This window comes from Camelus dromedarius, chromosome 3 (genome assembly GCF_036321535.1).
Source record: "Camelus dromedarius isolate mCamDro1 chromosome 3, mCamDro1.pat, whole genome shotgun sequence".
NCBI lineage: Eukaryota > Metazoa > Chordata > Mammalia > Artiodactyla > Camelidae > Camelus > Camelus dromedarius.
Genome location: NC_087438.1, coordinates 98,174,341 through 98,191,810, shown reverse-complemented (window position 1 = coordinate 98,191,810; position 17,470 = coordinate 98,174,341). Strand labels below are relative to the sequence as shown.

General features: G+C 32.6%; 1 protein-coding gene across 15 annotated transcripts in view; it reads right to left on the bottom strand.

Moving 5' to 3' along the window:
- The window catches only part of ANKHD1 (ankyrin repeat and KH domain containing 1), a 112,388-nt gene that overhangs the window by 39,903 nt on the left and 55,015 nt on the right, over window positions 1–17,470 (bottom strand). For 6 of the 15 annotated variants that reach the window (XM_031449151.2, XM_031449152.2, XM_031449154.2 and 3 more), the window contains exons 11-15: window positions 15,800–15,856; window positions 7,842–7,929; window positions 5,552–5,679; window positions 5,203–5,346; window positions 4,186–4,288 (exon numbers count right to left, since the gene is read on the bottom strand). In XM_031449151.2, the coding sequence (XP_031305011.2) occupies window positions 4,186–4,288; window positions 5,203–5,346; window positions 5,552–5,679; window positions 7,842–7,929; window positions 15,800–15,856 (520 nt within the window). Of the gene's footprint in view, window positions 1–4,185; window positions 4,289–5,202; window positions 5,347–5,551; window positions 5,680–7,841; window positions 7,930–15,621; window positions 15,716–15,767; window positions 15,857–17,470 lie in introns of those variants that run through there. The other 9 variants (XM_010990727.3, XM_031449155.2, XM_031449160.2 and 6 more) reach the window with 4 other exon arrangements.

Below are 17,470 nucleotides of genomic sequence, written 5' to 3'. Positions count from 1 at the left end.
AATAGAGCATCTGTGTTACATGTTAACAGTTTAATTCAATCTTCTACCTTTTTATTATAAGCACTTATATGTTTAAGGCATGATTAAATTTAGGCATACGTTAGGGGAGAGGGTATAGCTCAGTGGTAGAGCACATGCTAAGCATGCATGAGGTCCTGGGTTCAATCCCCAGTACCTCTATTAAAAAAAAAAAACTAAATAAATAAGGAAACCTCATTACCTCCCCCCAAAATAGATAAATAAAAATAAATTATACAAAAATTAAAAAAATTAGGCATATGTAAATCCATGTAAGCACGTTTACATAATGGACATCTACTAAAGTAGGGAATATTAGTAAAAGTTCCAGAGGAACACTCAACTTCATTCACTGTACATAAAATTTTTCTATATAATTTTAATGATTTGATAATGAGAACTTTTCATGTTACCTATTCCAATAAGCAACTCTGGGATAGAAAGCTGCATGTTAACTTAATTCTTCCTTTACACTTACTTTTTTGTTTTTGATCTTTTCCCCACCACTCTAGAATACTACTTCTTGATTAAGTTTTTAAACATCCTCTCTAATCACAATGTCTCTCTTCTTAAAATTCTTAATAATTTTCTTTTGTCTTCAGAATAATCTATATTCTTAGCCTGGCATTCATTAATTTATTCAACAAATATTTAACATCTAGTACAAGCAAGGCATAGTGGGCCATACAAAGATGAGCAGCAGAAATCCTGCCCTTGAGGAGCTTACATTCTGAAAGGAAAGATAGAGATGTACAAATCCAAGTAAGAGGATAAAGGCAATCTTTGGTTGGTATGGAAACGAGGTGAGGGTATATAATATAGTAACCCTTACACATTGCTGGTGGGACTATAAACTGTTGTAGCCATTCTAGAGAGTGAATTTGTAGTATTTTATCAGATAAACATTATGCATTCCTATGACAGGTAATTTTGCTCCTGAGTTTACCCCAAAGAAATTCTCATATAGATCCATAAGGGGACTGTGTCAGAATTTTCATCACAGCATTGTCCGTGGTGGTGGGGAATGAAAGGCAATTTGGGTACCCATTACTGGGAGAAAGGACAAGTAAAAAATACAAGATTTACACAGTGAAACACTATGCTACAGATAGAAACAATCTAGAGGTAGACTTATGGATAGATCTTAAAAATGGTATTAAGTGAAAAAAGTAAAAAACAAAACAGGGTCTAGAGCATAATACCATTTATGTAAATTAAAAATATATACAAAGTAGAAAACATTTTATAAGAAGTTGTAAGAACAAAAGAATCTGCACATCAAATACATTAGAATGACTGCCTAAGGGAATTATGGGTAAGGAAAGAAGAATAAAAGGGAATTAAGTAAAACAAGAGAGGAGCTATGATGACTAAGCAGCAGGAATTGAGCATGATTAACTCAACCTTCCACACTTGAAGTCCAAGGGGGAGATGAAGGTGCAGGAGTGACCAGAGCCAGAAGGAATATCCAATAAAGTGCTATAGGAGTTCAGAGAAAAGAAATGATTCCTCAAGAGGGCTTGAGGTACACACAAAAGATGTGTATTGTTTATACTGACATCATTTTAATGTTCTGCAATAGACTAATTCTAAGCTGTACAACTGCAGAGAATTATCATGAATCCTTCTCTTTTAAGATCTCTGTAGAACTAGTTACTGCAAATAATTCAGATGCATGAGTGGCTTCAATCAACAAATTCACTCACAAAATTGAATTTGGAAAGGCAAAGGTTTAATATTACTTTCCCATTTGAATATTCATTAACTATCGATAATAAAGCTAAATAATGCTACAAAACTGAGTACATCACTCTTACCTAGTTTCACATTTTGTTTACAGTGGTGATTCTGAAGCCTTGGTCAGATGCTACCTAGAATCTTGAATCCTTGAAAACTAACAATGGAAAAGTGAGATTAGTTGCCTAAATCAGGAAAATATGAGTCAAGATGGATAGAGCCTGGACAAATGGTGCACATGGGTTAAGAAAGTAAAGAATATCTGAGTAGGATACACACACACACACACACACACACACACACACACATATATGAAACACCGGGGTAAGATTTAAGAGCATGAATATATTTTAAAAGGATGCAGATATGAATAAAATACTTTAGATAAGAGTAAAATGTTATACACTTGAAAAGATGATTGCTAGAAGAGGAAAAGAAGGGAGTCTTAGAGAATAATGCTTCCTCCAATTTTAGCCACATATGCAACACAGATACAATCTATGGACTTAGAAGAAACAAAAATGAAATGGTCAAACAACAATTTCATCATTCAAAGGAACTTTTCTAGAGACATAAATGAGAAATTTTAAGAAAATTCCACTTTATGGAGAAAATAGTATGTCTTTAATAATTAAAGGTAGGTTTTTCTACCTGTCTAGGTGGTTCAGTGTACTTTTACATAATCAACTGATTTTTCCTAATTTATAGTGATATAATATTCTATGATGCACATGATTTATACCAACACAATATCTTAACACAATGCATTATCACAGCTTGATCCTGCATAAATAAATGTTGGGTTGGCAATGTCACTTGGCAGCTGGCAATATCAAGTGCCCAAGTGTCTCGATACAAGTGTTTATTTTTTCCTTCCCAAATAGTTTGGTAAAATGAAAGAGTCCTTAAAAGGTTAGTTCATATTTTGATACTACTTAAAGTACAGAATAAAACATCAAAGTGAAGAAAATAAATAGATGCTCAGTAATAAGAAGGTATTTCAGTAAGCAAAAATGATGATTACTCACTTGAGTATCAACTTAAAAAACCACTACCCAAACATTTCAGTTGACTTATATATTAAATCTAAATTTAAAACGTTTTACTTCCTTTCTGTACATATTCTATATCCTCCCTAGCTTATTTCTTGGTTTTTCTGTGGCTCTGTGTCAATAAACATATTTTTTAAATGCTTTCTTATTTAGTACTGAATTTCCCGAGCCAAAGTTGCTACAGTCCTTATAGGGTATATAGCCAAACAAAAAACAACAAGAACAGAATCAGTTATGTTTAAATATTTTATTAAAGGCTGTCAGATGGTTAGGATGCTCAGATTCCTTAACAAGCACATGCTTAATTTGCTTTTTATTTGTTAAGATTAAAAAATAGCAGTCCTCATTTTCTGAAAAAGTTTGAATAGGTAGGTATTCAGTGGAAAACTGCTGGAACTAGCTTAAAGTCAGAGAGACTACAGGTATTTGATCTCTGAAATTAGTAGTTTAGAAAAGAAGTAATCCTTGGTAAAGGTCCACAATACTTTAAATTACTAACATTGACATTAATTTGAAAGAAGCTTCTGTTTTCCTGCTATAACAGCCACCCCTTACCAACCAACTTTACTTAAAGTTGTATTAAAGATACTAATACATACTTACACACCTCTGTGTGTTGAAAAATCTAGGACTTGATAATCATATAATGAATGAAATATGCTCACAAACTTCTCTGATATATAAGTTTTTAATACCTTACATATTACCAACTTTATTTCAGAGAAAGAACTCAGATATGATTATACATGATTATCATACATGATTATCAAGTGAAGGTACTTTATATCCACAAATGAAAAGACAGCAGAAAAATAACAGAACTTACAAATTTGAGCCCTTGAAACAGTGTATACTCCTTAATATTCACTTGGATATTATTCATATACTTTTTAATAGTTATTTGTCTGTGCTCACATATTGACAGATGTTAGTTAACTCACTATATGAACAATTATATAAAAGAAACTAAATATAATTCTTCAACTTCTCACTCAGTGAATTGAATCAATGCTACTAAGACTTAACTAGACAGCAAAAACAGATTTTCACTTCTCATATTATACTATTGTTTTTGCTAAAGAACTGTGATATGAAAAATGAATGCCTGATCAAGTTTTGCTACTTAAATATAATGAAGAACTTGATATACTTAATTATTTTCATCTATGCCAGATGAAAACTACACCTAGAAGTATGTTAACATTTTAAGAAATCATTTCTCCTAGCACTTATGCCTATTTTAAATAGTACGTAAGACTATTAGCTTTTGTCAGAATTACCTACCTCAATTCTGGGTACACAGCAACCATTATACTTTATGAATTCATATATTAGGTGATAAGATACCCATTTTAAGGAAAATAATTCAATAACTAACCTTTCTGTACTCCTAAAAGGGCAGGAGAGTTCTCCTGTGAAGTTCTGTCAGGTTCCTGGGGAGGTACAACCATGGCGAGTGTATGCATTGGTACACGTGGAACCTAAAAAGTCAACTCAGAAGGAAACAATCTCAGACCAAAGACTAAAACAAAGGTCCCTGTTTTAGATTGTCTTCATATACTACCAAATTCACTTTTTGTTTCTTTAAAAAGAAAAAAAAAGAAGCTTTCACCAAGGAATAATTTCTGAGAATACCAATTGGACAAATTCAGGCAATCTACAAGTAGTCAATGATTTAAGCTTAAATGGAATTAATATTACTCTCTTGTTAAGGAGAAGTCTTGCTAGCTTCAAATTTAGCTAAGCATACAAGTTACATATTCAAATGGTCAATTTACCATTGTTCAAATTCTATATGGGTCAGAAGAAAAGAAAAAAATCCAATATTTTTCTGAATTGTTGTATTTTAGCAGTTCTCCAGATAACTTTGAGGGAAAGAACTTAAGATTTTACTGAACTTTGTAAACTTAGTATACTCTCTATATTCTCTCCATATTTTTAGGTAGGTTTAAAAATTACTTTAATGAATTTTTGGTGCATATACCCTGGTTCCCTATACTTGCCAGATGACAAAATTAACTGTCTTTAGGATAATTAATACTGTCTCGGGAGGTATTAAAGGAAAAGCTTTCTCCTGGTTAAAGATTATGCTTAGTGTAGTCATTAAAAAACAGACAACCCTGAAGACCTAGTTGTAACAAGAGGACAACCTGGAATATCTATTTTATACTTAGTATTAAGTGTATTTTTTAAAAAAATACTGTTTTCAGTAAATAAGACAATAAAAAAAATTTCCATGTACTTTTGAAGAAAATCTTGAATTTAGGTGAATTTAGGACCACATTTATCTCAATATGTAAGAGAAATAAGCTCGTTTTGCTTAAGACTAACTTTAAACAAAAACTCCCAATTTGAAGAATATTTATTTTCATAAATAAGCTCCGTCTTACATTACCTGAGATTGATCTTGAGAAGGTGGGGTAAGCTGAGAAACATCTGTGGTAGGAACTGACAGAACATTGTTTGGATAATCCAATAGATAAGAAACAACATTAGTATGACCACCTTTTGCAGCTTCAATGAGCATCGTTGAGCCATCCTGAGAAAAATTGACACCATAATTAATTACTTGTAAATTTTGTTTAATATGATTACTATACACATTTAGTTTCTTAGCAGCTAATATAAATTCAAAACTCACTTAAATAATAATAAATGTTAATAATAAATACTAAGCACTAAAACATTTGAAATATATTTTAATAATAATGTACATATTATTTACTTATTTTGAAGAAGAATACCTTAAGTCGATGAGTAGGGTCAGCCCCATGGGCCAAAAGTAGCTCAACAACTGCCAGGTGACCTCCTGCACATGCCAGCGACACCACTGTATGATCATTATTGGCTGTAGCCCTATTCACATTGGCACCTGCAAAGAAAAATAATCAGCAGTCTTAGCAAAGCCAGTTCAGACAACATGATTTTAAAACCTTTTTTGAAGTACAACATAGATACAAAAAGAGGACACAAATCATAAGTGTATAGTTTGAAAATTTTTCACAAAGTGAATACACCTGTGTAATCAGCACCCAGATCAAGAAAGAGAGCATTATCCACATGCCAGAAGCCTCACCTTGTGCACCGTTTCAGTCACTATCCACCCCTTCGATGGTAACTACTACCCTGACTTTCAAACTGGTTTTAGTTTTTGAACTTTATATGAATGAAATCATACAATGTACTCTTTTGTGCCTGGATTCTTTTGCTCAATATAATATTTGTGAGATTCATCCACATTATTGCGCATGGTTGTAGTTCGTTCATTCAATATCACTTCTAAAATGAAAACTCTAGATTAATAAATATATACAGATTAGTGTGAGCATCAAATAATACCACTGTGTGTAACCACTTGTATGTACTACAAAAATATATAACTTTTCAAAGACATCTGATCTACTTCTAGAATGTGGTGGAAAATTGCCAGTTCTTAAAGTAGAGAAAACAGATTTTTTTAAACAATATTTAAGGGAATTATAATTCCTCATATTGTGTATTTTGAGAGTCAGAGGGATCTGGATATGAAGAAAAGACATAAGATTATTCTCATGTTATCTGAAAGGTGGTTTAGTAAGTTGTTCAACAGCATTGTACAACATGACCTAAAGAAAGTGTAAATGCAAAATATTTTCTTAGCCTGTGTAAATTAACTTTGACCCCTGGGGAGGGGGTGGAATTCGTTTTTAATTCAACTACCTTTTACAATCCCAAAAGGACTCAACTAGATAGTTAAGATTGGCAATATTCATTCTTCTTTCTTCTGTAGTTTCAGACTTACTTTATGAAGGGAAAAATAAACCTCTGAGTAAAACTACTATTAATTTACCTTTCAAAAATACCTGCTTGAACTTAATCCTAACTTGTACTGAAGTACCTTTTAGGAAAGGCAAAGTATACCAGTAAGCATCCTTACATAAGTAATATGAGCTTATTTTTGAAGTTGTTAATAAATTTAGATGGTGGGATTGTTTAGCAGTTACTACAGCCTAGAAAGGCTATAATCAATGTGATCTTATTCCTCACACTCCTGATTATATGCTGAGCAGGGTAGTTGTTAGGTATGATTAGGTAACCTCTTTAGTAAAGGAGCATAAGAGAACTCCAAAGGTTAACCATCTGTTTATTACTTCTGCATGGTTAAGGTAAACATCTTTTTACAGACTATGTTATAACATTATGTAAGATATGCCTTACTAGGTAGAAAAATGTGATATGAAGAAAATAAACCTAGTTTTAGTCAATTAAAGAAGAAAATATATTTAAAATGATAAACTCTTACACCACATCCTTAATGGTACAAAATGTCAGACTTCTATTGGAACATTGGTATAAAATATTTATTTTAATAATACAACACATGAGTGGACCTTCCTTACAGTTTAACATCCTGTCCTAGGATTTTTTTATCAGATCCCAGAGTACCTCTAATACTTCACACAGAGTTAGGTTGAACCAAATGAAATTGCTGATTATTGTTATTTTTGACATATACAATAATTCTATACAGTTCAACCTAACATTGGTTCAGCAGCATTTCACTTTTCTATAGGAAACAGTCTTTAACTACCTTTTCATCCATCATTTGAACTTCTTTGCCTAAATATATTCTAACAATAGAATCCCTAGAGGAATATGAATAATAGATAACGCCCTTGTACGTGGTTAATTCAACTGTACCATAAACAACAGTAGGCTTTCTCCCCACACCCTTCTCCATTTCCAGCAGAACTGCCTTATCATTAGGTGCTGAACAATATTCTATCTACCAAATATAGCTGGACATTTTACATGTGGCATTTTCAACTTTAAGGAGCAACCATATGCTGTTTGGTTGATGAAGACTTTAAACTCAAAACTAATAAAGATCCCAGCAAGCACCTTATGAACTCTTAACAAAATACAGCAACAAAAGACTAAAATATAGTACTTATATTGTATGTAAAATAGCTTTAACATAAATTGCAACAGTTTAGGAAATTTTTTTTTTAGATATTGTAGCCTCTTAGAAATGCTCACTTCTACTTTGTTTACCTTTGCTAATAAGAAACTGCACGGTGCACAAATGACCAGCTCTTGCGGCTTTCATCAAAGGTGTTCTTCCACCTTCAGATTCATGTTCCTAGCAAAGAAACATCCATAATCCATCACTGCCAATTAATTACCCATCTATTTTAAACACTTAGTACTAGTGACATAAGAAATTATGAAGATTTAATACTTACTCAGTGTAGTCACTTATGTTACCTACCTCAATTCCTCCAAAATGTTGGATTGATTTCAGTTCACATTAGATGGTGTAACTTTCTAAGAGCAAGTTCAGTTTTGCATACCAAATAATAATGGTTAAAGGCTTATGTTTAGTTTGATTCCCAAAGAGAAGTAACTGCATTTTTCTAATACTAAGATTAAAAAGATTTTTCCCTAACTCTTCATCTGAACTAAGAAAAAGGAACTTTAGTTTTGTAAAGTGGTCATGAGGACCTTGATCTCACCATATCAGAAGCCAATAAGAACTCTATCAAAGGATAGTAAAAAAAAAAAATCCCTGAAGAAAAACACTATGGTATTTCAGGAGTAAAGGGAAAAGGAAAAGGAAAAGGAAAAAATATATCAATGAACAGATAATTTTCAGAGTAGAAATTGAGTGCTTGAATAGTCAAAGGCAAAAGAAGCAGTCTTAACAATAGCAGAAAGAACGTTATTTTTCCTAGGAAGTTTGCCGGCAAGAGAATAAATGATAAAACAGCTTCCAACCATCCTAATAAACCACTTAAAGCATCTTGCTTGTATGGTAAGTAGCACTGTCTGTTGGGAGACCTGTGAACTCTTACTACATGCATCTAAGTATTAAAATGTAGCTAATAGATGACTTTTATGAAAAGTTTTCTCATCTATCTCCTCTTTCACTATGTATGCAAACAATAATTTCTGTTGTTCTGGTCCTCTTCTGTTACTAAGAAAAATTTGACAAAGAATGCTGATTTCTCCTAATTAACTCAGAGAATCCCTTAGCCACCACACAGTTAACCAGTCTATATACAAAACTATATATGATCTACAACTTAGGCAAACTAACAGTAAGAAATAGAATAGATTGTCAACCCAATAGAAACTTTAAACTGGACTGCAGTGACAGGAATCTCACTTTAAAAATTTTTTTCTTTTAGTATAGACTCTCTCAACCTCCCATAAACATTAGTTTATGCTTTGACTTTTTGTTATGCATATTGATTAGACAACGATCTTTATTAAATCTGAGTTATGAAGAATGAATAACTATAGATAACGCCAAAATAAATTGGCTTCAGAATTTTGAACTTAGGTAAATCTAAAATTCTGGCAATTTATTTCAAACAAAACGGAATATACAATATGAAGGTCTTACTCAGAAAGACCTAGAAAGTAGTGTCAACTACACTCTGGAAAAAAAATGCTCTTTAGCAATTGTTATTTCCCCTCCTGCCTCAGGGCCTTTTTGCTTAAGCTGCTCTCTCTTCCCCGTAGCACTTCTTATTAGCTCCTTTTCATCCTTCATGTCTCAAGTCAAGTGTTATTTCTTCAAGGAAGACCTCCTTGAACTTTCTGGCTAGATCAATTTTCCTATTATTGACTTATAGCTCTATGAACCGTTCCTTCATAAGTTCCAATCATGTATTAGTTTAACTATTTGGCTAACGTCCACCACTCAACTGTAAGTTTCATGAGAACGGCAACCATGTACATTTTTGCTTACTGTTATATAGCTAATGTTCAAAGCAATGAAGTGCTTGAATACTGTTTACCAAGAAGGAACCTAAACACGACTGACCCCTCAAATCTTTCCTCTCATAAAACTAAAGTTTGAAGTTTTAATTTTCTATTAGGTAAATAAGAAAAAGAAAAGTTAATTTAACAAGAAATTAAGAGTAGTAGTTACACAAAGTAAGACATTCATTATCTGCATTTGATAATACATTATTACTAGAACATGGGTGGGCAATACTAATGTCACTTTCCCTTTTTTTCCCTTTCTTAGCTTAAGCCTGGCAGTGACACCCATCAACATAACTAGATCCTATGAGTAACGGCAAAGACAAGATTCTGAAAGCCTTGCTTTAGAATAAACTTTTAAAGTAACTGTTAAGTTCTCTATATTTAAAACATTCCCATAGCTGTTAAAAATAAGAAATCAGAAAGTACTATTCCAAGATCCTCACCCCAAGTGAAGCTTCAAAATTCAAAATAATAAAATTTCAGAAATAAAAGGTGTAAAAAGCTGCTTATTATGTTTCCTTATAAATAGTTACTCCTTTGGTTTTGAACAATATGTTTGAGAAAATAGTTGGTAAAACAATGCTACAACTTTATAATGTATTTATACTATTTCATGTCCTCAAATTAATAATGTGTATCAGACAATATGTAATCATTTGTCCCCAAATGTCTGACCACTACATCCTTCTTTTAAAATAGGAATTAAATTTATTTATACAGTTGACCCTTGAAAATTGTGGGCTTGAACTGCGTCAGTCACTTACACATTGGTATCTTAAGCACTATGCTACAGGATACGTGGTTGGTTGAACACATGGATGCAGAACCTTGGATACCAAGGGTGGACTGTAAAGGTACACTTGGATTTTCCACTGCACATGTCAGCGCCCTAACCCCGACATTAGTCAAGGGTCAACTGTGCTGCTTACTAATCAATGTTGGATTTATTATTTCAGCCAGTATTTGTTCAAGATTAATACAATTTTAGGATATAAATTATTTTTTCCCTTCATAAACACAAAATTATTTTTCAAGGCTATAAACTTAGATATTGTGCAATTTAACATTTTTTCTTTCTCTTTTTTGGGGAAAAGCTAGAATAATATAGGGATTATCAACTGCTTGAACATTTAGTAACACATATAATTCCATCTAGGCCTCTTACCCTCAATGGATAGGTGATTTAAAACTACTGATTCAGCTTGTATTATGGCTATTGTTCTATTGAGGGTTCCTTGAATCAATTTTGATAATTTATATATTTTGAGGAAAAAACAGTATTCATTTCATCTAAGTATTCAAATTTATTGATTGTTCATATGATTGCCTTATAAATTTTAAAGTTCTGTACTGTATCATATAGTTATAACTCCCCTTAAGTTTCTATCATTTACCTGTCTTTTTCCCTTTTGAAAAAAGGTGGGCTTATTTTATGTACTTCAGACTATTTTAAAAATCAGTTTTAATTTTTGCTTTTTAATCCCTATTTTTGTTGTTTTCTATTCTATTAACTTTTAATGTCCTTCCTTCTTTGTGCTGTTGTTCCTTTCTTAGCTTCATTTCCACACACACACACACACACACACACACTCACTCTCTCTCTCTCTCTCTCTGCATATAATTTTCCTACTAAGGACCACTTTAGCTGCATCCTCTCACCCAAGTTTTGATGTGTAGTTTTTGGGATAATATCTATTTTGTAACTTTTACTGTGATTGCCTTTTAAACTCATGAATTATCTAAAAGTATTTTTCTTCATTTTCTAGTTGTATGGGATTTTTTTAAAAAAGGTTTTATTATTGATTTGTAATTTTAAAACAACAGAGATCAGAGAATGTAGTTCATATGATTAAAAAGTTCATTTTACAGACTTTTTAGTGGCCTAAAACATGGACAAATTTTATGCATATTATATGTATTAGAAGATAACATATACCATATTTATTGGAAATAAAATGTTAGCTCTCTATAAGAACAAACTTGATTTTTCTGTTCTTAACACTTGTTTGATCTATTTGATCTATCATAGTGAAGTGTATGAAAAAAATCCTATTACTACAAATGTAAAACTAATTTTCTTGTAATTTTGTAATTTTCTCTTATCTGGAGGATGGATGTGAGTAACTGATTGTTACACCAGTTGGGGGAGCATTTATCTCTAAAAATGATTTTGGCTTAAAATTCCATTTTGTCTGATATTAATATTGCCTTACATAACTTTTTTCATTACTTTGTCAACCTTTCCCTGTCATTTTCCTTTAGGTTTTTCTCCTGAAAACAGAATTTTACTAGATTTTGGTTTTGAATCAAATTCAAAAGACTGCCCTTATAAATAGGTTTATATTTGTTCTGATTCATAATATATTTTTCTAAAAAAGAGTCTTTAAAGTTATTCAGTACCTGATTATCCTCTCCTGAACAAAACAAAGATTCTAGCATGGTTTTAACTCTCTAACATATTCTTCTGAATTTCTGTCATACTATTGCTGTCTAGATTTTTAGTACTACTTTGGTTTTAAGCATAAAAATTTAGGCTTTATACTCACAAATTTATATTTATATTTTACCAATCTCTTTGCTTACCGTAGCTTTTTGCATCCCACGCCTTCCTCCAGGGCTCATTTTTCTCCTGATTGATGTACATATCTTTTAGTAGTTCTTTTGGCAAAGGTCTGAAATGGTAAACTCTTTTATTCTTTGTAGATCTGAAAATATGCTTATTTTTCCTTCTTTGGAATGCTAGTGGAGTACAAAGTTCTATACTGTGCTATTTTCTTCTGGCATTTTGAGGACATTACTCTCCATTGTTTTCTGTGATTATTACTCTTGATAAGAATCTGTCAACAATTTGATTGTTGTTTCTTTGTAGATAATGAATTTCTCTGCCAGTACCTTTTAAGATTTTTCTTTATCCGGAAAATTCTGATGTTTCATGTGTTCTCCTTGGTGATTGATTTTTCTATAAAGGATTCACGTCAGGTTTCAATTCTAGAAAATTCTCCATCTTTATCTCTTCAAGTATTGCCTCTGTTTTCTGTTTCCACCCTCTCCTGCAGGAACTTCAAATAGGTGTATGGTAGAGCCTCTTAATCTATCCCCTTTCTCTCAATTTCTCTCTCATATTTTTCATCTCTTTATCTTTCTGCTACTTATTTCTTATTTTATCATCTTATTCATTCTTTATTCATCATCCAATACACTGTTTAACCTATATACTGAATTTTTATTTCCACAACTTTTTCCCCTGAAAGTTTAAATGTTTTATTTCAAATCTAGCTGTTCTTAATTCATAATCATAAGCTTTTGTTTCATTGCCTCACACTGTTTTAGGGCTATTGTTCATAGTTTAAAATAATCATGTTTAAAATCTGTAAGTTTAAGTCTTTTATTTCAGTTTCCTTGGGCTCTTCTTCTGTGTTGCTGCTTTTTGTTTGCTTGCATTTTGACTATCTCTCTTGTGTAGACTTGCTCTTTAGCTTTATGCATTTTTTTACTTGAAAAAGCTCATTTTGTATTGGAGTTGCTTTTTCTTTTATTTCCATCCACAAACTTATTGTTTTCTCATCAGATGGTTTGAAAGTTGCCTCAGTCTGGTCCATTCTAGAAGTAGATCTTTCCTTGGCAACTTAAGCTTCTGATTCCATGAAGTTATTTCTGTTCTGCTCACTACATCAAATAATGTTGTCCTCCAAGTTCTTAGTTACACTGTTGTCTTTGCAGCTTCCCTCTATGAAAAACAATTAGATAATTTCTAACTGCAATCCTGGGCAGTTGCTTGGAGCCTTTTCTCCAACTTGCTTCACAGGTGGGGCAATAACGTACGAGTTCCGTGCTTCAGTCAAGTAGACTATAGATCTATTGGCCTGTTTCATGTAAGATGCATTCCATCCCTATTCCTTTATAGAAGATGAAATCCCAGCCCCCAGTGCCCATTTCTTTTAGGTTTAATTCTCTTTGGGCCTATAGCTTCAGCTGTGGATCCATGCTCCATTTCTAGCCCACAGAGTTCTTTAATCTTGTTTCTGAGTATAGCTACATATTTTTAATTTACTTTATTTCTCTCTCGTTATTTTATTTAATATATCTATGTACTTGAAATGATAGGGAGCAGAAAGGCTTCAAAATGTACTAACACTGACTTTACCTTCTTGACTGGAAGTCACTTGTTACTTATATTTAAACAACCTTGAGATAGCGGAAAAGGACTCATTTAACATACAATAACCTAGAAAAAAAGAACTTGGCCTTTAAAAAAAGGTATCAGGAGTTTTGTGGATTTCACAGATAGTTTTAGGGATAAAGAAAAAATTGATTAAAGTTTTCCAGCTTTAAGTAGTGAAATTTAAATATATATATATATTATTCCTTAATAAAGAGTTATTTTAAAAGTGGGAGATCGTATTTAATTTATTAAGGTAAGCTAATTACTAACAGTTGAAGAAAAGTGGATAATCAGAGCTTACAAGCCCTCCTTATATCTTATCCATGAAAAGTGTTCTGGTTCTGATGAATAACCACTGTAAGAAAAAAGGTGCAGTTTTTTTTTTTTTTTCTACTTGGCTTTAAAAAACAAAATTTAATTTTACAGTAAGGTTTTCTTTTTTTTTTTTTTAAGTTGATTTCCTTTAAAATCACAGTCATGGATACCCAGGGTATTCATGAATATATCTAAGATTGTAACTACCACAGAGGAAGTGTTCCTTGGAGTTGAAAGAAGGACATTGTCTAGGGTGAAAGAACAGAATCAGAGGAGAGGAAAGGGAGACTGTTTTATACTATATATGTACTAGAGGATTCTTATACTCTCCCCCAGGGTATATTCTTCCAACTCACAACTGTATATTAATCATTACCTTGGTGATCTGTTACTGATCAGATTCATATCGCTCAACAGAAATGAGATGGGAAAAGATTAAAAGGCACTGTTCTAGGGTTTGTGTTAAGCTCAGTTCCTAAAAACCACAAGTAACAAAGAGAAAAATCAAGCTTATTTCAGTTTGGATGGAGTAAGAATGATAATAAAGCAATGATGGAAAAAGAACAGAACTCAACAATGATGCAGAATAATCTAGAGACTCTAGCAATGTCTCAAAGTGTGGAATATGGAGGACTTATCAGAATCTCCTGGGATATCATTTAACATGCAGACTTCCCACTCCAGATCTACTGAATCTGAACCTCTAAAAGTGGTGCTGGAAATCTCAATTTTAAAAAGTATCCCAAGTTTCGAGACTTACAGCTACAGAGACAGATTTATATTCACATTTCCTTTAACAAATCCAGAGAGAAAGAAATACTTTAGCTGCAATAACACTCAGCTTTATATTCCTGATAGGAGCCAGAGCAATTATGTAAACTGAGTAAAAGTTTACATTTTCACATAATATTTTGTGAGAGAAATTTATTTACTTTCTTCAAAATAGAATGAACATAACATCTCATTCAACAAAGTAAAAATGACGATACTTAATAAGCATTATGATTAAAAGTGGCTTGATACTGAAAAATGTATTTTAGATAGATGCAATCACATTCCCCCCCCCCCCCCCCACCTAATTTAAAAGTTAAGCACTGCTCCTGAGTTTAAAGAAATCTCTCTGGATTATAATGGATATTAAATTTGCCTGACTTTTAAAACCATCAGGCACAAATTCCATACATTTTTTCAAAAGAAAAGAAATATTTGCTTATGAACAAGTAAATCACTTTCTTAAAAACCAATTTCAGAATAAGATTACAGGAGATGATTTTAAGAAAATTTAATTTTATAGAAATTAGGGCATGAACAATACAGGAAATGTTTCACTAAACTACTGGTGGGGGTAGTATTTGAGGATTATATTTTAAAAATCCAATATATCATCCTAAATCTGAGTTTCAGATTTTAGATGAACAAAGCTGAATACAAAGGATTTTAAAACTGAGACTTTTTCTCTGGGGTATCTAAACTCTCCTAATAAGGGAGAATGAAAAGGCACTACCTGAATAAAAAAACTACTTTCACCTAGGTTATTTTTTAGGAATACCACATAAAAGGAATACTAAGGAAGCAAACTACTAGTAATATAAATCTCTTTTTATTGGAACTTCATAATCTTTTTCAATCGAAGAGGATTTCCTTTGTCACCCAGCAAGGTCCTGGAACTTCTTGGCTGGAATTCAGATATCCAGAGTTCTGGTTACCTACATCATCTATCTTTATGTAGTAGCTTACAAGCATCAAAGGCCACCCTCACCTGATGCTTGGCCGGATCTATGCCCTCCAAAATAGTCTTCATGTCCTCCTGCTTGTCCTGTGAAAGGAAAAAGAAGAACTCACGGATCTTATTCCAAAAATGAAAATCACAGTTGGCCATGAAGACCTTGTGCGTGGTACTTCAGGTGCTGGGCTTTGTTAAGTCAGGATCATCAACTAAAAAGATACCCCATCTGTAGAGAACATAATCTCCTAAACAAAGCATGATTTTTAAGGGTATGATAATGTGGTTCTCTACCAATATAACTTCAATATAAACCTTATATATGCATATATAATTCTGCTAAATTATTTGAACTCATGCCTTGCTTTTGCCTCCAAATACAACTAAAGCTATAGAATCAAGAGCACTATCTTAATATCTAGTCAAGGAAATAATTAAATCAGAAGATTTGGGAATATCAAAAGTTGGGAGAAAAAGTAGGGAAAATAGTGCAAGATGATTAAACAGTTATGTAATACCCCTTTCATTATAAACACACTTAGTGCTCACACTTTTCAACTAAAACGGGAGACTTCAAAGACCTTGAGAGATGGAATATCTATTTTTTCTCTAGATCTAGACTCCTATTAGAAAGAAAGTACTTGGAGGTAAGACAGGGAGACAACTGAAGAAACAGTAATAAGCTTTGCAGTCACTGACCAGGGTCAACTAAGCCTCCAAATAAGAAATGTGGCCTAGAGAAGATTTCACTCCAAGTCACTCCTACCTTCTACCCTGGGTGATATGCTTACCCTAAGGGGATGTGTGCTCCTATGGTAGAGGTTTGGTGAGAAAGTATTCTGAGACAACTACATGATTTGAAGAAGCTGACTATTAAAGCTCACTTTCTCTCCCTTCCTCATTCCCATATGATTTCCAGCAAATACAAGCCCCAGTCAAATATAAATAAATAAGCACAAAGTATCCAACACAGAGCCTATTAAGAAGTTCCTGTGAAACGGAAACAAAACTTTAGTCAAATACTTCCCTGTACTTTCAAATAAAGAGAGCATGAATGCTTTAAATAGTTGAACAAAGTGATATAACAGCAAGAGGAAATTTAAAAGTGAGTTGGAAGAGCAGAAGAAACTAAGTAATAATGAAACCATGAAAACCACACTAGAAGCAGCAACAAGCATACAGAAAAAATAGTGACCTGGTAGATGGGCTTAAGAAAGAAACAATGTAGAGGAAAAGGACAATGAAATGAAAAGAATCAGACATAAAGATAAAACAAATAGAGGATATCCAATATATGGATAATAAATATCCCAGAAGAAAACAGAACAGAAAAAGAAGTATTCAAGGTTGTAGTAGAAGAAAATTGGAAGATGAAGAGGAAAAAGAAAAGGAGAAGGGGAAAAGGATGAATTAAAATCTTCAGATAGAAAGTACTCAGTGTTTTCCACGAAAAACTATTATAGAATAACAAACACCAAGGCACATCCTGGTGAAATCATAGAGGTCTAAGGATAATAAAAGAATCTTATGATATTCCAGGCGGAAAAAATAAAGTCACTTACATACAATGTGGAATATTCTACCACGCTCTGGCCTGGTACCAGAAGGCAGCAGAACAGAGAGCTTAGAATTTTGAGGGGAAAAAAACAAGTGATTCAATAATTTTATGTTCGGCTACATTCATGTATAAATACAACACACAGTAGT